The 25,476-nt window shown below is 41.8% G+C and overlaps 1 protein-coding gene across 2 annotated transcripts in view; it reads left to right on the top strand.

The window, feature by feature from the left end:
* Positions 1–25,476, top strand: part of chrna8 (cholinergic receptor, nicotinic, alpha 8) — a 95,556-nt gene that overhangs the window by 65,421 nt on the left and 4,659 nt on the right. The window contains exons 5-8 of one of the 2 annotated variants that reach the window (XM_067403672.1): positions 18,819–18,898; positions 19,670–19,837; positions 24,950–25,144; positions 25,263–25,349. In XM_067403672.1, the coding sequence (XP_067259773.1) occupies positions 18,819–18,898; positions 19,670–19,837; positions 24,950–25,144; positions 25,263–25,349 (530 nt within the window). Of the gene's footprint in view, positions 1–18,818; positions 18,899–19,642; positions 19,838–24,949; positions 25,145–25,262; positions 25,350–25,476 lie in introns of both variants that reach the window. The other variant, XM_067403671.1, reaches the window with a different exon arrangement.

Genomic DNA, 25,476 nt, shown 5'->3' with positions numbered 1-25,476 from the left:
TGCGGACCAAATGATAAGCGTTCCTTAAGTCCAATTTAGTGAAAACGGACACTCCTTGCAACCTCTCGAAGGCTGAAGACATCAACGGCAAAGGGTAGGTATTCTTTACCATGATGTTGTTCAGCCCCCGGTAATCAATACAAGGTCGCAAAGATCCGTCCTTCTTCCCCACAAAAAATAACCCCGCCCCCGCTGGAGATGAGGAAGGGCGGATGAACTTAGCCGCTAGAGAATCAGAAATATATTTCTCCATGGCCTCCCTCTCGGGAACAGACAGAGAGTAAAGTTTGCCTTTAGGCGGAGACTTACCGGGAACTAAATCTATCGCACAGTCATAGGGACGATGAGGAGGAAGAGAAGCAGCCCGGGACTTACTGAACACTTCCTTCAGATCGATGTACTCCATGGGCACATTAGACAAATCCACCGCCTCCTCCTGTAAAACAGAAACAGACACCGTGGGACAAGCAGACAAAAGACAAGACTTGTGACACTGGGTGCTCCACTCAGTGATGGTTCCTTGTTGCCAATCGATGAGGGGATTGTGTTTGGTGAGCCAGGGATGTCCAAGAACAGCAAGTGCATGAGGGGAGTCCATGAGCAGAAATTGGGACTTGTCAGTGTGATTACCAGATGTGACGAGGGTGATGAAATCAGTAGCATGGAAGACACTGGGAAGAGACTGTCCATTGAGAGCGTTGACTGATATGGAGTGCGTCAGAGGTGATGTGGGTAAACCGTGTTGTCGTGCGAAAGAAATGTCCATGAAGTTGCCCTCCGCCCCAGAGTCCAGAAGTGCTTTGCAGGTGATGTTATGCGTTGCCCATCTCAGTCTTACCGGGAGGAGGGTGGCTGGCGAGGACTTCTCGGCGGAGATCCCGCCCGATAGTAGCCTTGAGTTTACTATCGGGCTTGGTCTTTTACCAGGCAGGTCCTGATGATATGTCCTGACGCCCCGCAGTACAGACAGAGACCCTGGGACCTCCGCCTCTCTCTCTCCTCCCGGGAAAGCCGAGCTCTCCCCACCTGCATGGGCTCAGGATCGGAAACAGGACCGACCGTATCCACCACGGAGGAAAAACGACTGCCGCCTCCGCTGTGCTTCTCTCCAGATTCTTCTAAAAGCTCTAACCTCTGTAAACGAGAGTCCACCTGTAGAGCGAGTTCAACCAGTCCATTGAAGGTCTTAGGTAGGTCCAGTGCGTAGATTTCACGGTGGATACGATCGGCCAGCCCATGCAGGAACACATCCCACTGCGCCTCCTCGTTCCACCGGCACTCCGCCGCGAGGGTGCGGAACTGAATTGTATAGTCGGCGACTAGTGCGGTTGCCCTGTTTCAGGGCGGTGAGTTGACGGGCGGCCTCCTTACCTGCCACCGCACGGTCGAACACCCTCCTCATCTCGGCGGAGAGTGCCGGGAACGAGGAGCAGCATTGATCTTGATTTTCCCACACCGCTGTTCCCCAGAGTGCCGCCTTTCCGGTCAGGAGGGTTAGAACAAACGCTACCTTAGATTCTTCCTTCTCGAAGGTGCGTGGCTGCAGAGCAAAGTGAAGAGAACACTTGTTAAGAAACGCTCAACAAAAATCTGGCTCACCAGCATAGCTCTGTGGGACGGTAAGGCGGGGCTCAGGCAGGTCTCTCTGCTCCGGTGATGGTGGGGGAACAGGCGGCGGGGCTGGCGCACCTGGGGCTGGCTCGGACACCTGTGTTACCAACGCCTGAACAGCGCATCCGGTGGAAGAGATGCTCTCCTGCTGCTGATCCATGCGAGAAATACTGTGGTTGATGAACTCAATGATAGCTGCTGAACTTGCTGCATCCATGGTTGGTCAGATCGTTCTGTCACGGAAAAGAAGACTGGATACAGATGCAAGTTAATATCTCTTTAATAGAGCTTCACGCCAGGTAAGTAGACAACAAACACACAGCAGCAACACAGACAGCAGGAGAGGAGTAACACAGGGACTTCGAAGGGCGATGAAGTGTCCGTGATGAATGATGGTCCTGAATGATGAGTCCGTGTGTCCGTGTGAGTATCCGTGAATGAAATCCAGAACGAGTAATCCAACGAGACAGACAGGTAACAGGGAACAGCGACGAGAATCCAATCCAGGAACAAGAAACACGAGAAACAACGGGACAACACCAGGACTTCAACAAACGATCTGACAAACATGAGACGAAAGACAAGGCGTTATATAGGCAGGTGTAATGATCCACAGCTGCCGCTGATCAGCAATCAGCGGCGACGCCCACACAGAACAATCACGTGACACATCCCAAAACCTACACACAGACAACAGTATGAGACAGCGGATTAGTGAACCGTGACAAATGAGACGCATAATAAGCATCTTTTGTGTTAATTGGATATCCAACTAGATTAAGTTAAATGGCAAGTTTACCAAAGCATTTTGTTTATTTGAATGAAAAAGTATATTTGACTCTGAACATCCTTAATAAATGTGTCACACAACAGCAGAAATACCAACACACATGAGAATGCGTATCAATAGTACGAGTTTGTAATCTCGTAGAATATATACGCCAAAATGAGTTTTGGCATGCTTATGGTGCGCAGATTTTTCACACTTTATGGCGTGTATATGATACGCTCTTGGGTAGGATGGGGGTAGAGGGTGGGGGGGTTCGTACGTATAATACGCCATAAAGTGCGTATCATATGCACGTGAAAAACTGCTTACCATAAGCATATATATCTGGTATATAATCTCGTATATATATTCTACGAGATTACAAACTCGTACTATTGATACGCATTTTCGTGTGATCGGGCTCGAAATACTGGAGAAATTGTGGCAAGGTGCTTTACAACATCTTCCGTTCACAAGAAAACATCTCAGGTTGAAAATACAATCTGGTTCCCTGAGAAGGGGAACGAGATGCTGCATCTTGTTGACACTATGGGGAATGGCAGCATGATCAATGTCTAAGCATGTTTAAACAAACAGCGATAATCACTGGTAGACAGCAGTCTATGATGTCACACACGGAGCGTCCAAGGAGTAAAAAGGGGGCACCTGAGTTACATCATCAATTCTTTTGTCTGAAGGAGACATGCAGGCATGCTCTGAAGCAACGAGATGGAGCATCTCATTTCTCTTCTCAGGGAACTGGGTTGCATTTGCAACTTGAGACCTTTTAAAGAGGAACTTTAATGCTGCATCTTGGTGTTGACGCTATGGAGAACGCAATACCTACTACACCATGCTGAAGAAATGCCTGTGCCACTAGGCTAAGAGTACACACAGAGTGGGCATAGCACCTAAGTGACACAATGTAGTCAGAAGAGCATGTCAACACCTAAGGGCACAGCCTATGTGACTTGTGCAATAGATGCACAGTGTTTCTGCTCCCCAAGCCAGTATCCACAAGTGTTTAGGGAATAACCCCTAAAACATTTGACTGCAGATGAGGAAAGTCCAGGTTTAAACAGCCTAATCCTGGCACCAGACAGTTCTTAGGCTGAAACCCCGGAAGCAAGGCTATAAGGGGAATACACAACAAAGCCTCAGCTATGTTATGCTAAGCCTGAGACACTCATATGGAGCAGTCTACCAAGGGAGCATACTAGCAGGCAGTACCTCCAAGCTGAGGTTACTGAAAAAGTTGGCAGGCGAGGAGTGGACAGCAATAGCTACACAGCTCTGCCAATAGCTACAACCTTAGTATCGCCACCATCAAAGTAAGAATATTTATCCCAACCACAAACAAATCATAAGAGAGGGAGGCAACGAGTGGAGCATATGTAAAGGGAAGCGTATGTCCCTACTTCAAATGCAGCACTAGTTGGGGAGAGAGGTAAATGGAATAACAGGATGCTGCACAGACTGCCCATAATAACTCCATCTATCGACCCTAAGGACGTATGTGTGTAAAAGGGAAGCTTTTAGCACTACTTAAATTCTGAATAATCAGAGAGGGCGGAAGCCCAACAATGGTTGGGGAGGGAGATAAATGGAATGGAGGGACGTTCTGCGGACTGCCCAAAACAGTTTAATTTGACTAATTAATTTGACTGGAAGGAAGCCATTAGCCCTAATTGACACTCCAGTATACTGGCGAGGGTGGTAAAAGAGGTGCATGGAATTCTAGCGGACTGCCCATAACAACCCCCAACACCAGGCTTCATTAATAATAGCTCTCATCCCAAGGGGATAAAGTCCCTATTTCGAACCCTAACCATAGTTGGGGAGGGAGGTAAATGGAATAGAGGGATGCAATACGGACTGCCCACCATAATTACTTCAACATATTATTGACCCTAAGGAGGTACTTATTTACGGGGGAGCTTTCAGCCCTGCTTAGAACTCAGATCCAAAACTTAGAGCATAGAACCACTTAAAACCCAACTACAGTTGGGGAGGGAGGCAAATGGAAAGAGGGACACTGTGCAGAATCATTCATCTGCCTTGCCTCAACCATGAAGAAATAAATATGCAGAGGGAAGCTTTTAGCCCTACTTAAACTCTGACAGAAATAGGAGAGGACAATATAAGAGGAGCATGGGATGCGTACTATACTGCCCATATTGACTCTCATTACCAAGCAACCCTGACCAAAGGGTAGCGTACACCCTACTTTAAACCTCAATACTGGTTGGGGAGGGAGGTAAATGGAATAAAGGGACACTTGCAAACTGCCCAACAAAATTCCATTTACCCTGCATCAACCCAAAAGTGTCTTTGTCTAGAGGGAAGCTGGAGTGGACAGTTAAAAGAAGCATGGCATGCATGGCGTTCCACTCAACACGACTCCCTTTACCATAGCTTGGTGCCCATTGTCGACTGATAGCAACCCATCCAGAGCATTATCCTACTTGACCCTTTCTCATAAGGGAGGATAAAGAGAGAGCATTACTATCATCCTCATTAGCTCTACCCTGGGAAAAGCCTCCAGAAATTGACTTGGGCTATTCTGGGCCATGAAAAAGTCTCTGCATCGCATGAAGTAATATTTGCACTAGGGCTGGGTGATATCGCATGCGATTGTCACGTACATTTTGTCAGTAAAGCCGGTTCCCTGATTACCGCGAAATCACCATCACCTGCTTTCAAATGGAGCGGCATTTAATAGACAGAGCCGTAGTTCACTGACAAGCTACGCAATATCACGTTCATTATCGCAGATGAATCGCCTTCGATAATGAACGAAATATTGCGTAGCTTGTCAGTGAACTACGGCTCTGTCTATTAAATGCCGCTCCATTTGAAAGCAGGCGATGGAGATTTAGTGGTAATCAGGGAACCGGCCTTACTGACGAAATGCGTGTGACAATCACATGCGATATATCGCCCCGCCCTAATTTGCACTATCGGTGCGCTATACAAGAGACAGAGAAAGCAGTCAGCTATCATCTTCTCATTTCCTTATTGTTTACACCAAAAAAAGAAAGAACAACCTGCTTTGTTCCTATGCTTTCTTAAGCAACTTTTGCTAAAAGAGATAATTCACATCCTCTCAAGAGGGGCCATGAATGCTTTTTCCACATTTTTTTTTACTCACAGTCGACTGTAGAAGTACTGAAGGGAGATATAAAAAAAAGGATATTCCTCCTATGATCTGAGATCAGTAATGATCAAGTACACCAAAGGGGTCGTAAGGTTCACCACAACCACCTTCTATAAAATCACCCTGAGATATGTAGTGTGCTGATAATCCCATAATCATTACTACTGAAACCTCTAGTAAACATGAAGAAGGCAACTGCAATCAAAGAGAACTCTTTCTATTTATTTAACTCTATTTATTTGTATGTACTTTAGCATAACTAAATGTACTTGTGGCACACTATAAATTGGTATACCTAAAGTCTGCTAAATTGGAACAACTAATTTTGTACTAAATGCATTTTAGTTGTCCAAAAGCAGTGCTTAAGTTCAATTAAAGTTGTATTAAATATACTTGTTTGTGCTAAAGTGTAACTATTCCAAGTATACTTAAGAACACTTTAAATATACTCTTGTATTTAAGTTTTGAAATGCAGAATTCACTCAGCATAAACTTCAAATGTACTTTGGTGACATTAGAATTGCAATTCAATTACATTATAAGAGTGTTGAACATACATTAATATTTTACTGATAACAAACTTCTAGTGATTTTAAAACACATTGCAATGGCATTCCAAGTTAACTTGTAGTGTGCTAATGGCATCATTATAGTGTGCTTCAAATAGGCAACAATAAAGTAATCTTTTTGAATAAAGTTACAGCTATAGAAGATGCCTTTTACAGACAGCCCCAGTATACCAGTAACTTACTTATCTAGTGAACATCAGTGAGACAATGGGAACAGATTTATATGTATATTGAATGCAGGAACCAGTACGGGCTGGAATCGACCCCAGGTCACATGGGCCGCTGTCGCGCAAGAGCACTCAGCTTACCTGTTGTGCCACCACACATATAAACTATGCAAAACTGCTTTTACTTTGTGTTCTCTCTATACTGTTACAAGTACAGCTATACACGTGCAGACATTATTAATGACAACTATTAATGACAGCACAAATTATATGTATTAAAAGACTGAATCACTGACAAAATTATTAATGTAGACACAGTAAATGGTGCGTGAAAATAAATGTGAAACGGCCTGTTGCTATACCATACGAACGTGCATTAAACTTTAAGCTGTTGAAGAAATAAAACAATTAGACGCAACATTAAATATCAAGAATGTTTTGCTTCCTTTTTACCTGACATTATCTGTCATTAACGCAACATGAAGCAATTGCATAAACCGGCACATTAGTTTTATTCTTGTGCACACACTAAAACACAGACAGTTCCGTTCATTAGTGGAAAAATGTAAACATGCAGAACTGCTTGTGTTTGCGTGTGTGCGGATGAAATATAATCATCTGTAACATTCCTCTGCCGATTGTCTCTGCGCGCTTCAACTCTCAATGCACCACAACTCCTGACAAAAACACAATTAAATGATTTGGCGGTCTTGCAATAAGCTGCGGATTTATATGATGCATAAATTAAAATGATTTACTTTTCATGCACTAAACATTTCTGGAATTATTTGACATTTTAACTCAGGATCAGTTTAGTAATTAATTTAATAATTCATAATACTTTGACTGCAGTCCATATTTCAAAGTGCAAATAAGGGCCGTTAAAGTAGCATTAATGGGAAAAGTGTATTACAGTAGGTGCATTGAAGTGCATTTGGAATACACAAATGTAATAAAAATTTCTGATCAGGTATATGAATTTTTTTCACCATTTCAAACTGACGATATGTTGTTTTCTATATTTGTCATAATTACAAATATTTACTTATGTAACTACTTTCTATATGTATGTATATGTTTGCAACCATGCAAAATTGTGAAAAGTACTATTGAATTAAATTAAACAATAGCCTACCTGATATTCAAAGTGTGAGCAAATTAATAAAAAAAGGTAAAGGTCATAATTATAAAACTTACTTATTATTTTTTGCAACTCAAAACACATTTCCTGTACACTTTTCTATAGGCCAATACTATGTTTTATACTAAACAAGTAGAACTCAAATACTGTTCATTGAATTGTACATTTATTCATAACAGGTCAACATAGTATTCAACAAAAATAAATGTAACAAATTAAATAATTTTATTTGCAAAATTCTCATGGTTATGTCTGAGCTGTTGGCAAAAGTTGGGTTTGAAAATTCTGCCCTTACAGCCAATTAGCAGAAACAAACGTCTTGGGTTACTAGTGTAACCCTTGTTCCCTGAGGAAGGGAACGAGACGCTACGTCAGTGACGTGATGGGAATCCTCTGCATTTTTGTGTTCGTGAAGCACTATTGTATCTAACCAATGAGAGAACGCGACGTCAGAGGCGGGTGACGTCACGAACCGGAACCTATAAAGCATGCCCGGAAACAGGCATGCTGGAGGTACGGCAACGTGACGTAGCGTCTCGTTCCCTTACTCAGGGAACAATGGTTACACTCGTAACCCAAGACGTTCTCTTTCGTGGGAACTATCGACGCTACCTCAGTGACGTGATGGGAACGCTGTCCCAACTACGCCATGCCTCCGAGTGCCTGGCTACTATCTTTTAAAACCAAAGCACCCGGAGTTCTACTCACATTAAGATTATAAAATCTGATGAAGGTGTGCTGGGATGACCATCCAGCAGCACCACAAATATCAGCCAAGGAAACCCCTGACATATGAGCTCTTGAAGCAGCCATACCTCTCGTTGAATTTGCCCTAACATCCAAAGGGCACGGGTGCCCTAGGGCTTTATAAGTCAATGCGATGGCCTCAACCACCCATTTACTCATCCTCTGCTTGGACGCTGGGCCCCCTCGACTCGGGGACCCGTAACATACAAATAATTGGTCTGATTTTCTCCACAGGGCAGCTCTGTGAACATACGCGTCCAACGCCCTCACAGGGCACAAAAGATTAAGTCTTTCCTGATCTGGTTTAATGAACGGAGGAGGGTAAAAAGCCTCCAAAACGATAGGACCTGGGACCCTAGTGGGGACCTTAGGAATGTAACAAGGCCTTGTATGTAGAAAGGCCTTAACCATGCCTGGTGCAAACTCTAAACATGATGGTAAAACCGAAAGAGCTTGAAGGTCCCCTATCCTTTTCAAAGATGAAATGGCCAGTAAAAACACAGTCTTCAATGTAAGCACTTTATCTGACACATCTTCCAAAGGTTCAAAGGGCGCCTCAGCCAACCCCTGTAACACAATGGCTAAATCCCAGGTCGGAGATTTTGGGCGTACTGAAGGCCTCAGCCTAAGTGCGCCACGAAGGAAGCGAATGACTAAGGGGTCTCGACCTACCGAGACACCACCCATAGGAACATGATAGCAACATACACTTTTAGCGTGGAATGAGTTAACCCTTCTGAAAGTTTTTCTTGAAGGAATTGAAGTACACAGCTGATAGATGAGTGGACTGGGTCCAACCTATGAGTACTACACCATGTAGAGAGCACCTTCCACTTATACATATAAAGCTTCCTTGTAGATGGAGCCCTGGACTGCAGGATGGTCTCCACAACCTCGGTTGGGAGACCAGATTCCATGAGCCTTGCCCCCTCAGAGGCCAGGCCCACAGTTTCCACATTCCTGGACGGGGATGTAAGATCATGCTGCCCGCTTGGGACAGGAGATCCTGTCTGACTGGAAGCTCCAGAGGAGAGCCGTGAAGAAGCGATACTAGGCCCGCAAACCATATTCTCGTTTGCCAGAAAGGAGCCACCAATATTAAGCCACGATTTATGTGCCAGGAGACCTGGTGTACCTCCCAAAGACCTTGAGCTGAGCGACCACTCATGATCGCTCCCCAGCCCGTGAGGGACACATCTGTCATAAGCATTACGCGACGACATGAAGTTCCCAACACGGGTCCCTGGGACAGGAACCAAGGCTTTTTCCACATGACCAGAGCACGAAGGCATCGCTGCGTGACTTTGATCATGCGAAAAGGATTTCCCCTCGGGGAAAACCCCTTGGTCCTGAGCCACCACTGTAAGGGCCTCATGTGCAGCAGGCCAAAAGTGATAACGTTGGACGCAGCTGCCATCAGACCCAACAGTCTCTGAAACTGTTTTACAGTGAGTGACCGGCCTAACTACACCCCATTCACAGCCCCGAGAATGGACGTCACACGAGCAGGAGACAATTGCGCCCGCATCGTGATCGAATGCCAGATTACCCCGAGATAGTTGGCAACCTGACTCGGAACCAGCACACTTTTCTTGGCGTTGAGCCTCAGCCCAAGCCTCTTCATGTGCGACAGCACAACATCTCGATCTGCCAGACGTTCTGTTTGAGCTAAAATCAACCAATCGTCGATATAGTTCAGCACACGGATGCCCTGGAGTCTCAGAGGAGCCAAGGCTGCATCCACGCACTTCGTGAATGTGCGGGATGATAATGATAGGCCGAAGGGAAGAACCTTGTATTGGTATGCTTCGCCCCCGAAAGCAAACCTGAGGAACTTCCTGTGAGAAGGATGGATGGATATGTGAAAATGCGTCCTTCAGATCTATCGCCACAAACCAGTCCTCGGATCTGATCTGTGGAATAATCTGTCTGAGTGTAAGCATTTTGAACTTCAACCTCTTTACAGATCGATTTAGTATACGTAGATCTATGATCGGACGCAACCCCCCATCCTTCTTTGGAACAATGAAGTAGCGACTGTAAAAGCCCGACATTTTGCTGGGAGAGGGAACCCATTCTATAGCCCCTTTTTGCAAAAGCGTCGTAACCTCTTGTTCCATTACCAGAGACTGCTCTGGAGCTACCACTGTGTGAATCACTCCACTGAACCTGGGCGGACGAGAACCGAACTGAATTATGTAGCCCTGTTCTACCATGAGCAGCACCCATTTCGAAATATTCAGAAGACATTTCCATTCCCCCAAAAATTCTACTAAGGGAACCAGCCTCTCGAGACTGGTCTCTGGTGTTTTTTGAGCACTTGGCTCGGATCGACGGGGACTGCTGCGCCCTGTCGCACATTGGGTGGCAGGGTTGGCAGAACAGCCCCCTGAGGGCACCGATGGGGAGCGATAGATATCAATCGTCGAACCCCTTCGGAGGGGACTGCCCTCAGAAACCCTGACCCATGAACGTCAGGATTTCTTTTGGGAAGCCTTCCGGGAAATAATGACGGTCCTCAGATCCGCCCTACCCCCAGAAGGCTTCTGCTGTACAGCGTGCACCAGTCCCCAATCTTTCCGCGGGGGAGCACGGGCGGCCACACTAGCCTTTTGCTGGGACCCGTGTCCCGAGGAGCCGGCTATCGGCTGAAGCTGCTCCCGCCCAGCAGCCTCAGGGGGATGAGATTTTCGGGGGAGGAATCTTTGGAACGCCGCTTTCTGTTTTTTCGCCTCCTCGAACCTGTCGACGACAGTAGCAACTGCGTCACCGAACAGGCCCTCGGAGGAAAGTGGCGCATCCATAATGATATGTTTATCCTTATCCTTAATATCTGCAAGATTGAGCCACAGATGTCTCTCCATGGCCACCAGGGCTGCCATAGAGCGGCCTACTGACTTGGGCGTCTCCTTGGTGGCACGGAGAGCTAAATCTGTGGCTTTTCTCAACTCTTGAATTGTTTAAAAAGTAGCCTCCCCAGTCTCATCAATCTCCCCCAGCAGATCAGCTTGGTATGCCTGCAGTATGGACATTGTGTGCAGACATGCCGCAGCCTGACCCGCTGCCGAATAAGCCTTGCCCACCAGACTCGATGTTTGTTTTAGTGGTTTGGTGGGCAACGTCTGGGATTTCAGGGACGATGCAGACTCAGGCGAGAGATAGCTCACAAGCATCTCCTCAACCCGAGGCATCGCCCCACAACCGTGTTGCTTCAGCCCCGTGATATTGCTGTACATTGTCGTTTGTGGGCTGAAGACTGCACGGGTCTATTCCACGACCTCGACACCTCGGTGTGGAGGTCGGGAAAGAACGGCAGTCCCCGACGCTGGGGTAGTGACCTAGCTGGGAGGAAGCGTTCATCTAGCTTGCTTTTTATTTTTGGAACGCTTTCCTCCGCGGGCCAGCTTATTTTCAGTTTTCCACTGCCCGGGTCACTACCTCCATAAGCTCCTCATGGGCTGGAGATGAGGGTGACGGTCCCTCATCTCCACCCTCGACACCTTCAACATCAACCTCCTCGGAGGAAGATATATTCAGTGTCGGTGCCTCCCTTTGGGGGGAAGAAACCGCAGCGTGTGCTTCCACCACCAACGGAGAGACACTAGATCTAGCAGGTAAGGGGAGCGATAAGGCAGAGCCCGTCTCTCCCCCCTCTACTAGATCCATTTGTGAACCCCACAAATGCAGCCTTCGCTGTGCCTCGGCAGCAGTGGGACCAGACCCGCGGGGAACACTCGCTGCCGCGCCCTCCTCAAAGAGCACTCGGCGTGAGCGCAGCGCCCTGAGAGTGAGCCTCTCACAGTGCACACAGACAGCCCCCTCGAGAGCTGCCTGTGCGTGCTCAACTCCCAGGCACTTCACACACATCTCGTGTGTATCTCCTCCACGATGAATCGCGGGCAAGGAGGTGCACACTTAGTGAAACGCTGGCTTTTTTCCATCATTATTTATATATATATATATGTATGTGTCTTATTTCACTTGTTTTAGAAACTCTTGTCCTCAGACGAAGAGATCACTTTTTGGCGAGATGGTAGACAAACAACAGTAAATAAGACAGACAAGATACAAATAGCACTTACTGAAGACAACAGAAGCTAGCGTTCTTTGTTTCCGGGCATGCTTTATAGGTTCCGGTTCGTGACGTCACCCGCCTCTGACGTCGCGTTCTCTCATTGGTTAGATACAATAATCCTTCACGAACACAAAAATGCAGAGGATTCCCATCACGTCACTGACGTAGCGTTGATAGTTCCCACGAAAGGGAACTAGATGTTTCAGTTCATGTTCATGTTTAAACATGTTTCATGTTTTCTGTGGTTTGCACAAAAAGAAAGTCTCATCTAAAAATTATATAGCATCATCTAAAAATAATTTGATCATTCTTGGAATTGAAATACATGGTGAGACTTGTGTCTTCAGCTACAATGACTTTCTAGACTCTAAAATTTCCTTCTGATAAATGTGCCAAAATCTGCAACACAGATTTCCAATAGTGTGCCCTCCAGTGAGTTTGGTTGTTTAGCAAAAGTACAGCAAAACCGATTGTTGGTGAGTGTGATGGCATTGGCTTTATGGCGGGTTCAATCATTGTGGTTCAACCAATAGTAGGATGTTGGGGCAGGCCAACGGGTGTCAAGGTTTAGCTTCAGCAGTTACAGTGTTTTCAAGTCATGTCAGAAAGTATGTATTTAAAATGCACATGAACATCAGCACAACTCATAATTATGAGTTTAGGTAACTCTGGATTTCCTTAAGAGTTTCAGAGATAAGTACGTGACGGTGAGAAAACATGTCAGAGGCAATGAATGCAGAGTCTGCCCTAGTGAAAAAACCCTACCAAACTATATTTAAAATAGGCCTACATTGATTTCACACTAACTAAAAACCCATTAATAAACAGTAGTCAGCATTTGAAGTGGATCAAAAAAGTTCATCAAAGTTGACCTCAGAAGAAGGTTTTAGGACAACTTTGATGAACGGTTTTGATCCGCTTCAAATGTTGACTATTTACAGACATACTGGCATAAATATTTTAATGAAACTTTATTTGCTTCTTTATTGCAAAATGCACAATGCATATTTCTAAATATTAAGCCTAAAATGTGTTTACTATCACTATTAGTAAGGATAGTTGTTACGATCTATAGTGTGAGTGCCCTATCTGCCACTTGAGGGCACTCCATCCTGGACTCTTTCACCCATTGACTACACTACCCATAACGCACTGCCGGACTCATTATCCCTTTATCACTTCATTACCACCAGCTGTCATGTATCATTTAATCAGTGTCTGTCTATTTATACCCTGTCTGTTTCTGTTCACTTCCTGGAGTTTTCAGTTCACTTTCCCCGGTCTGTGTTGTTTCCTGTTCCCGTGTTTTGTTTTTGTTTTTGATGGACTGATACCTGGCTTTTGACCCATGCTTGTTGTGGACTACGATTTTGGATTTCCCTAATAAATTACCTGCAATTGGATCTGTCTCTCGTCTCCGTGTTTGCAACCGTGACAATAGTATGATCACTGTATAATTTGAATGCAAGATATATATACTTGTACTAAAGTATACTTGCAATAGTTCCACTTTAGCATAATCAGATATACTTAAGTATATCTTTAGTTGGATTTCAACACAAAAATACTTGTTACAGTTTAGCAGACTTTAAGTATACCAATTTAGTATACTAAAAGTACAATTGCAGGGTATTTATATTAAGTACATGCAAATGTAAATGCAACTGTAGTACACTCAGCATAAAATAAATGTATTTCACATTGATTTTAGTATATTTATTTTTCACTAGGAAAAACAGAGGGACAGTGGGACAGAGGGTGATGTTATGATTGCTATTCAGTCATACTTTTCTGAATGCTTCCTAGCAATCACCATCCCGAGGTCTTGCTTCCTTCTTTTTGCAGTCTTTTGCTTCTGTCCCCTACTCTCAATGGAGATGCCGAAGAGTCCAGAGGGCAAGATAGGAGCTTCAAGGAAGAAAGATTTCTTCTTCCTGATCCTCAACAAGTTTAGCCACAGGTGTCTCTCCATAACCGGCATCAAACAACCAATGGCCGCAGTTGTCTTTTTGGTGGCCCAGAGACCCAGATCTGCCACGAGCGACCTCCTGATTCTCATGTGACCAAGTCAGACTTAACCTTGGCATCCAACAATTCCCTGTGCAGGGCTGACAGAAGGAGTAAACTCAGTCATAACACTATAATTTTTTTCCAATTACATCTAGTTCCTCAGAGAGAAATGTTGTCTAGCTCCTCAGAACTAGACTGCGCCAGCAGCATGCTTTCTGCTGGATAGAAAAAATCAGCAGAGCAGGCTTCTAAATCCAACAGATCGCTCAAACTGGCTTGAGAAACCTGGGAATTTGACATGCCTTTCCCAAACTCCTCTGCCAGTTCAAACTAAATGGAGCCATGGCACTCCCTAAGCAGCAGCAGGGCGCAATCCGCGGGGTGCAGACATTTGTCCTTCTCCCCTCATAAAAAGAGAGAAGCCTGAGCAGAGGTTTCTTAGAGTAAACTTATCAAGAGCTGAACGCGCATGCTACACTTCGAGGCAGATGACGTAGAGCTCACGTGAGTCCTCAGGTATGAGATAATGCCTACAATGAGGAACACACTGTCTGAAACTCTTGCTGCTCGCCATTGTTTACTTCATCTGCTTGCAAACAAATGGCTCCTGAATACAAAAAGCTAAAGTTGTGTAACTCAGATGCACTTTTAAACTCTTAAGTATTTCACCAGTGATTATTAACTTTTGGTTACACATGCTCAGGCATCGGTCATGCTAATGGAATTTCCCATGTGTCAACACCAAGACACAGCGTCAAAGGTCCACTTCGAAAAGGAACTGTTTGACTTGACTCAAGGGGCATGAAGTTTGTTGAATAAAGGAAATGTATCGACTATTTAGACCTCCTTAGTACACTAATCCATAGGTCTTCCACCCTGCTCCTGGGGACGCACTGTCCTTCAGAGATTAACTCCAATCCTAAACAAACACATCTGAACCATCTTATCAAGCTCTTCAAGAATATTTGAAAATCACAAGCTGAAGCAGGTTGAATATAAACTTTGCAGGGCAATGGGCCTCCAGGAGTAGCATGTCTATTACTATGTTGGTCTAGGTTGGTCCCATGTGCTCTAAAAACGGTTTATTTCTACCATATTAATAATACCACTCTAACAATAATGCCATTTTCTCTACAATAATTTGATTTTAATTTACCACATTTGTCATGGATAATTAGAATTGCAACTAAATGTGTCTGTATGATACAGAGAAAGGGGAGCTGTGTTTTGTTTCAGTGACTGACAGCAGTAATTGCCTTCTCTATGGCCTGGCTTTTGTAAATCTGCATTATGCAAATTTCTTATGTCATGGCTTGACAGGTGTCACCTCTTCCCAAAGCTGTATTATAACAACTTACTTGCTGTTTAAGGAAATGGTGTAAAGAGCTACATCATCCAAATTCTGCCAGATCATGCATACCTTAAAATATCGCTCATGGCCACTTATATCACTCAGCCAATTTACAATAATCCTCTTGGCAGAAGACGTTAGCTAAAACATCATGCCACTTTAAGATGAATATATTAAGAGAACACGCAAAACAGATGCTGACTTTGCTGACTGACTCTGAGGAAGAGTCAAAAGAGGATAAACCTCTAAAGACAAGGCAGGATGCATTTAGATGATGTGGACTGCATTAAACTGGAGAAATCTGTGCCAATTAAGCAATATAGAGTAAATGTGCAGCACAGAAGCTTATGCACACGTGTGATTGATTCTGCAATTTTTGTTTTAGAATAGATTGGAATACTTAAAGTAACTTGGATGAATCTGATTGTTTAATATGTGTCAGTGTTATTTCACAGGAGAACAATGCAATGTTTTAGCAGGAAGATTGATGGAGAATGCTTCTGTGCATAATGGAAAGTTGTCAACTTCACCTTATCACAGTGAGGCAAGAGGATATGGTCAGAGACATGCTTTTTTTCTCAGCTTAACAATGAACCATCTGTTGTCTACTCTAACACTAAAACAGAATATGACGTCAGCTACTAACTCATCAACAAAAGAGCAACGGAAGTCTCAATAGTCTATTCTTCCCTATCGTGACGTATATCCGAGTGAATCAGCTTCCAAACGAGAAAAAAAAAATGTAGAGTGGGACTTGATTTTGTCCATTGATAATTGTGGTTTGCTATTGCTGTGACAGGTTGTCCCATCCTCACAACAATGAACACATCATTAGAGAACAGAAGAGGGGTAAGGGAAGTTATTTTGAAGTTATTAAGATTTTGAGGGCAATTTTAAAAAATAACAATATGCATGGATCAATCATTTATAGTAAATACTGCATTCTATAAAAAATGAGAAAAATTGTGACTTTAACGCTACTCTTAAATCAACAATTTAGGGATTTGTGGATTCTATTTCAGTTGAATAAAGGCAATACAAATTAATTGTTATATGAGCAATATCACACGAGTAATCTCACTGTGATTACCTACGGCCGTGTTGATATACAGCCATATCACACGGCTATGAGTGTGATATTGCTCATATAACTTGTACAGGCATGTAATGCATATTTTATGTTAAGCAAAAGCATCATTGTGAGCTTGACAGGTGATTTGTATGGCAAAGTGATATTTTACAGTCTAGTTCTCGAGCTAATTTCTGTCAAAATAGATATTCTGTCATAATGTGAGATTTTTTTTTTTTTTAACCATCTACTCCTGTCTCATGGCTGTTAACTAGACAGCCTCCTTTCAGTTTGGCAATGTGCCAAACCACTATAAAAAAGGACTTTGAGAAACGGAAAGGATTACGGACATTATTACATTGGCAATGTTGTTGAAAGGTCATCCTTGATATCTCATGGGTATGGAACTTTGTATGGGATTTTGTCCCCCTTAACTTTGAAAAGAAGAATTTTAAGACAAGTTTTAAAACTGAAAGGAATGTCATATAAGTGCATTATATCCCAAGTGGGCAAGTGTCTTGCATCTTGTTTTATGTCACATAATGGTATTTGTGTTTTAACTCAAAGCCAAATATTTGAAAATATAACAATATTATATATTTCAATGCTGACTTTTCCATTTTCAGCCAGACTGATGCTGGCATACAGTATGCTGGCTTTAAAGTGGCTATATGATGTAATGGCACATAGTGCTCACATTTTCGGTAACACTTTATTTTGATGGTGCACTTTAGACATTCTGCTGGCTATAAGTAATGTTGCAGCTACATGTTGCAGCTACATAACTCTCATTAGAGTATTAATAGAGTATTAGTAGAATGTCTGCTTACAATTTATTGTGATGATCCCTCAACAAGCATTCTACTGACTATAAGTAACTTTGAAAGTACAAGTCAACTTATTCTACTTACCCTGTATTCTTACCCTAACCCTATCACTAACAGTCTAATACTCAAGTAATACTCTGAGAGTTAGTTGACAAGTAGGTGCAATGTTACTTAGAGTCAACAAGAATGTCTAAAGTGGACCATCAAAATAAAGTGTAACCACATTTTCATATAAATGTATAACATGCATAACACATGGCATGCATATTTTAGCATTTTTGCATCAACGTGCATAGTACCTAAAGTCAGAGTACATTTACACACACACACACACACACACACACACACACACACACACACACACACACACACACACACACACACACACACACACACATGTTTGTTTTTGTGAATTGTGGGGACTTTCCATAGACTTCAATGCATTTTACACTGAACAAACTGTACATTCTATCCCCCTACCCTGCCCCTACCCCTAAACCTAACCCTCACAGGAAACTGTGCAAACTTTTACTTTTTCACAAAAACTCATTCTATATGATTTATAAACCCATTTACATTGTGGGGACCGCTGGCTGGTCCCCACGATGTAGGTGAACTCAGGTTTATATTACATCATGGGGACATTTGGTCCCCACAATGTAATATAAACAAAAGCACACACACACACACACACACACACACACACACACACACACACACACACACACACACACACACTCAATTAAAGGTCAGGACATGGTCTATAATTAACCTAGACATGTTTAGAGCCATATTTTGTACCTCCTACATACTAATAAGTCCTAAATGTCACTGAGGATTTATGACATTATTTTATAAAGGTATTATCAAATGCTTCTGTCCCTGCTGAGATTTTACCTGAATTTTATTTCTTAATCATATTGCTAATGGTGCTTTGGTATGTATGATTAATTATGAATACGTTTTTGAATAATACAACTGTTGGATTGCCTCCCAGTAACCACAATGTCAATTGATTTGGACATTTTAATCTAAGGAATATTATTCTTCTGGGACTGGGAGGTAGGAGAAGCACAAAAGGAAAAGGACACATATATTATTCTAGAGCTACTGGCATAGAAATTATTTTAAGCTGCATAATGACCCATCGTAGTATGAAGACAATAACTGGCATTTGATTGTTTAACCTGTGTGTCAGTTTCTGCAGATTACAGGGCAGCTAACATTTCAGAAGGAATTCCAATTCCAGGAATGCAGTTTCAAAATATTTTGATTGAAGTTTATTCTGTTTTTTTTTTTCTTTTTTCTTGCACTCTTCTCTGCAGTGCTGATGAGAGGTTTGATGCCACCTTCCATACGAATGTCTTGGTTAATGCATCAGGTGCCTGTCAGTACATACCACCAGGTATGAATTATCCTTGCCACTTTTAATTATTCAACCATACAGATGAGATCTTAGACCTTGTTTTAGACTTGACAGATTTTAGTAAGGGATGCACAGGCCGATATTAGATTTTTAAAAATTATTATTATTGTTTTTATAATATTATATTAATATTTATATATAATATTAATATTTTTATCATTTATAATATATTTAATGTATTTTTATATTTTCTGTTTTCATTTTAATTTTAGTTAAAGTTTTAGCAATTTTGTTGTTTTTTTGTTGATGTTTTTTAAAAACTAAAATTACATTTTAGTTTTTGGTTTTAGTTTATTTAGTTTTAGTTATATCAGTACTTCAACTTAAAACTTAATGAAAATGAGAAATTTTGCCATGGAATCTAATTTAAAATATACATGTGTTTATTCAAACGAAGTAGTGTAGAAATTTTACTATATCTGTCATTTTTCGGCTAACATGAAAATAATTATTGGCTTATTGTATTGGCTAATTTTAATATCAGAATTTTAACCCTAATTTTGCTAAATTACTCAAAATATAAAGAAGAAGAATTGGTTCATCATTTTTGTTCTCTGTCTCTTCTACGCTTGTTCTATATGTTTGGCTGCAGTTAATTTTGCAGGTTTAACAAGTGTGATATATAGTGTAATAGTTAAGATTTCAACAATTTCAACATTTATACAATTACAATCCAACATGACTTTCTTTATTGTTATAATTGATTTTGTTTATATGCAGCAGTGTGTATGTTTGTGTGTAACCACGCAGGTATTCTGAAGAGTACATGTTACATAGATGTGCGCTGGTTCCCATTCGATATACAGAAATGTGACCTCAAGTTTGGCTCCTGGACTCATAACGGATGGTTGCTGGACCTACAGATGCAGGCAGTGGACATCTCTACATACATCCCCAATGGAGAGTGGGATTTAGTGGGTAAGAGTCCCTGGAAATTTGTAAATATCATATTTCGATATTTTAACACTTTTTTTTTTTTTCCGAACAATACCTTTTATGCAGTGTGTAATATTGCTGTCTGAAGTTTTAAAGATAAAAGTGCACAGCAAATAAAGGTATTGCCTCCTAAAGGAAATAATCGATTCTGAACTGCCGAAGCAAGTTGTCAGCAATTCAAGTCTCTCTTCCTTTTTCATACATACATAATGTAACAAATTTGCATAATGGCAGCCTATGGTCTTCATTGGCTGTCCACGAACGACGTCTACTTTGACCCACCCTCAAACACTGTAGTTGTAGCTGAGGCCTGGAAAACTTTGGTTCATGTTGTCGACATGACGTGTTTTCAGTGCTATGAATCCACTTTGCATGCACTTCAAAAGGTTGAGGACTCACACTGGAATTAATACGGAAAAACCGACACCATTGTTCATATCACTGTGGCCCTGTTCCAAATGTACTGAGGAGACAAGTTGCTCAAGTTTAGGAATAGGAATGTTGTCCCATTCTTGTCTAATACAGGCTTCTAGTTGCTCAACTGTCTTAGGTCTTCTTTGTCGCATCTTCCTCTTTATGATGCGCCAAATGTTTTCTATGGGTGAAAGATCTGGACTGCAGGCTGACCATTTCAGTACCCGGATCCTTTTTCTACGCAGCCATGATGTTGTAATTGATGCAGTATGTGGTCTGGCATTGTCATGTTGGAAAATGCAAGGTCTTCCCTGAAAGAGACGACGTCTGGATGGGAGCATATGTTGTTCTAGAACTTGGATATACCTTTCAGCATTGATGGTGCCTTTCCAGATGTGTAATCTGACCATGCCACAAGCACTCATGCAACCCCCATACCATCAGAGATGCAGGCTTCTGAACTGAGCGCTGATAACAACTTGGGTTGTCCTTGTCCTCTTTAGTCCGGATGACTTGACGTCCCAGTTTTCCAAAAAGAACTTCAAATTTTGATTCGTCTGACCACAGAACAGTTTTCCACTTTCCCACAGTCCATTTTAAATGAGCCTTGGCCCAGAGAAAACGCCTGCGCTTCTGGATCATGTTTAGATATGGCTTCTTTTTTGACCTATAGAGTTTTAGCCGGCAACAGTGAATGGCACGATTAGATTGTGTTCACCGACAATGTTTTCCGAAAGTATTCCTGAGCCCATGTTGTGATTTCCAGTACAGTAGCATTCCTGTATGTGATGCAGTGCCGTCTAAGGGCCCGAAGATCACGGGCATCCAGTATGGTTTTCCGGCCTCACAGAGATTGTTCCAGATTCTCTGTATCTTTGGATGATATTATGCACTGTAGATGATGATAACTTCAAACTCTTTGCAGTTTTTCTCTGAGAAACTCCTTTCTGATATTGCTCCACTATTTTTCGCCGCACCACTGGGGGAATTGATGATCCTCTGCCCATCTTGACTTCTGAGAGACACTGCCACTCTGAGAGGCTCTTTTTATACCCAACCATGCTGCCTATTGACCTAATAAGTTGCAGATTGGTCCTCCAGCTGTTCCTTATATGTACATTTAACTTTTCCGGCCTCTTATTGCTACCTGTCCCAAATTTTTTAGAATGTGTAGCTCTCATGAAATCCAAAATGAGCCAATATTTGGCATGACATTTCAAAATGTCTCACTTTCAACATTTGATATGTTATCTATATTCTATTGTGAATAAAATATAAGTTTATGAGATTTGTAAATTATTGCATTCCTTTTTTATTCACAATTTGTACAGTGTCCCAAACTTTTTTGGAATCGGGTTTGTAACTTCATGTGTTCTTACGATCTGGTGGATATACAAAGGCTGTCACATGTTCGTGATCATGAAGTCCACGAGACTCTAGGCATAGTAGGGTGTCCCGTTTGTAATTTTAGATTTCAGAAGGGTAATCACGAGTGCCCCCTTTGCAGCCAATAAATGGGCATAGAAAATGGGCCTATTTTGAAACAATTATAACTTTTGCAATTTGGACATGACACGCTAAAGGCTGACAGTTTTAAGGGAGCAAGAGAAATTATTTTGTGAGGATCTGAATCCATTTTTATGAAAGCACCAAGTACAAAAACATCCTTTCTAACTTGTGACACACACATTCTCTCTTTAATGGTATAGATCTGTTTGCTTTTCACACATTTTGGGGTTTCAAGTGTCAGTAGCATCATATAGATCAGGTGTGTTTTCTTTGCCTGGGGGGACACTATATCTTTCATAGAAAAGTGTGTAAAAGTGTTGTTGGCTCATCTGAATGCTGAGTGGAGAATTTCATCCTCTTGCTGGACTGTAGGGAAACTTAACACAGTACAGAAGGTCTTTGAAAGACATTCTTCTTTTTTATGTCCATATTCACTTGGAGAATAAAAGGAGAGAAATTTGGAGAATGTCTTGACTCTCATAACCTCATGAGAGCATTTCTTCTGTTATTCTCATGAATTAAGACAGCACAGACAGAATTTTAACATCCTGTCGACCAAAACAAAGTAATTTACTTTTCTATGTGGTTTTATATTATAACAGGATTAAATAACATTGTTAACGTGTGAAGTTCTTGTAATCGTGCAACACCATAGGATGTTTTGCACTAATATTAGAAATATTAATATTAGAAATTAATGTTTGCGTGGCGCAGGTTTTCTAATCTCATAATCTGATCGTGTTTGGATGATTAATCTTTCTGTTTCTGTCTCAGTCTTTCATTTTTACGCTTTCATTGCCAATGTGACCCAGGGTCTGCTCAACAGATGGGGTCCTGATGGTAGTTGGCAGTGCTTTGGCACTGATTCTGCCAGGCACCAATGGCCAGTTGGGTGCCAAGGTTGTGCAGTGACACAGGCAGTCTGTGAATGGGCATCTTTAACACCTCAGGGAGCCACACATTTGCACACACACAGGTGCAACCTACTGATCCCTATTTTGCAGAGAAGTGTAAGCATATATGAAACATAACAAGAATCTTTCTACATATTTATATATGCAATTAGGTTTTTTCCCGTTTTTCCATTCGTCTGACAAATTTGCATAACTATCATTGTAAATGGAAGTTCCCTCCCCCTTCAAACACACACACAAACCACATCACTCAGGTATGTCTTTTGTAATCAGTTAAATGACTCAAACCAGCCATTTGCTTTGATGTGATTGTCTCTGAGTGCCATAACAATTCTGACCGGCGTGAAATCCTGATGAAAGCTCTTCCTCCGCCTGCCTAGTTTGATTAATTACAATTTTGATTTAATTTTTAATCAATTGAAGAGGAAGGCTGTCTGACCCGGACAGATCAAGGCTGTCTCATTTGCAGCATGTCATGTCATTGTTTCCCTTTACTCTCGCATCTGGTAGAAATAAGGCTTATTTCATGCATTTTGGAGTTTGGATCGACTTTTAAGGTACTGTATATCATAGACGACATCAGTGTGTTTAAAATCGTTAAAACTTGGGTTGGGCTTATTTGACAGAATTATTGAATTTGATCTGTACTTTGGAAAGCACTGTAGGATTAAGTGGACTGCATTGCAAAAAGGAAAGCAAATATCAGTTTTGTGCACACCAAGATCAAAGAAAATAAACAGAATAAACAATGGCTGATTCTTGTGTTTGCTTTAGATTTAGCAAAAAAAAAAAAAAAAGTTTTCTCGGTTATGCACTTTAAAGGTCATGAAGATCCTGTCTGTGATTTGGTCCTGTCACAAAGCTTGTCTTTGTAAAAGACCTCAGAAGAACAGGCGAATCTCAACATAACACAGACTGTTACGTAACAGTCGGGATCATTAATATGTAGGCCCCAATATTTACATATGCCAGCCCATGTTTGAAGGCATTACACAAAGGCAGCCAGTATTGACGTCTGGATGTGCACAGCTGAATCATCAGACTAGGTAAGCAAGCAAGAACAACAGCGAAAAATGGCAGATGGAGTGATAATAACTGACATGATCCATGATAACATGATAAATTTAGTGATATTTGTAAATTGTCTTTATAAATGTTTCATTAGCATGTTGCTAATGTACTGTTAAATGTGGTTAAAGTTACCATCGTTTCTTACTGTATTCACGGAGACAAGAGAGCCATCGCTATTTAAACACTTGCAGTCTGTATAATGCACAAAAAAAACTTCATTCTTTATAAATCTCTCCAACAGTGTGTAATGTTAGCTTTAGCCACAAAGCACAACCACTAACTCATTCAGAATCAAGTGTAAACATCCAAATAAATACTATACTCACATGATCCGACGCATACATGCAGCATGAATGACGAACATCTTGTAAAGATCCATTTTTGGGTTATATTAGCTGTGTGAACTTTGTAAATGCACTGTATTATAGTCGGGGGCAGGGAGCGTGCTTTTTTAAAGGGGCCGCAGCCTGAATCGGTGCATAGTTAATGATGCCCCAAAATAGGCAGTTAAAAAAATTTATAAAAAAAAAATCTATGGGGTATTTTGAGCTGAAACTTCACAGACACATTCAGGGGACACCTTAGACTTATATTACATCTTGTAAAAGCTGGTTCTAGGGCACCTTTAAACTACTTTGAATTGTTTGAATATACGCAGACTATGAATATGCAAATTAGCCCCGCCTCCAATCAGTCAATAAAGCTCAGAATACCTAATCCACTCTGTCAACTTTACTGTAGTAAATACTGCACAATGGCAAGTGGAAATACTGGTTTAATTCAGCCATATATGTTTGAACCAGAAACTGATTCAGAAGAAGAAGCGGAAAAATTAATTATACAGTGTCATCTACAAGTTGATGTATCACAATGGTAATGCGTTTTATGTATAGCTCTCTACAATATCGAACACATAACGGTAATTAATATGATTGATTAGCCTTTTGCTTGACTACGTTATCAAACAGCTAATAATGTGTTGCTAATGATACACAAACCATTAAATGCTTAAAACTAACCATTTTTCATGTTAGACAATATCTAATAATTCTCAAAACAAAAAACATGGGATTTGTGCCTTTACTGCTTCATAAAAAGTAATGGGACACCAGAGTGTACTGTATTTGTGGAAAATGCCTGCTGTTGTATGACATAAACCTGAATGCGTTCCTTTGTGTTTTGTCAGGGGTCCCTGGAAAGCGTAATGAGCTGTATTATGAGTGCTGTAAGGAGCCTTACCCTGACGTGACATTTACAGTAACAATGCGCAGGCGAACATTGTACTATGGTCTGAATCTGCTCATTCCCTGTGTGCTCATTTCTGGCCTGGCTCTGCTTGTGTTCCTGCTGCCAGCTGATTCTGGAGAGAAGATATCACTGGGTAAAATAAACATGCAGTAAAGTTTTATTTTTTTAACACAATGACCATATATGCATAATTATGCATGAAGGAATGACATTATTTTAATTTATACTTACTTTTTCTACTTTACTGTCAGGTATCACTGTCCTCTTGTCATTAACGGTCTTCATGCTGCTGGTGGCTGAGATCATGCCGGCCACCTCCGACTCAGTTCCTCTCATAGGTAAGTTAAGGGCTACATTTATTTAGTTTTCATATTATGTACTAAATCTCATGAAGAACTTCTTTGTTGATGTTGTTTTAGAAAGTACAGCATGCAGATTTAAACGGTTGTGTCTTCTTTGGCTCAA

Source organism: Chanodichthys erythropterus, chromosome 12 (genome assembly GCF_024489055.1).
Source record: "Chanodichthys erythropterus isolate Z2021 chromosome 12, ASM2448905v1, whole genome shotgun sequence".
Taxonomy (NCBI): Eukaryota; Metazoa; Chordata; class Actinopteri; order Cypriniformes; family Xenocyprididae; genus Chanodichthys; species Chanodichthys erythropterus.
This window is presented reverse-complemented; position numbering and strand designations above follow the sequence as displayed.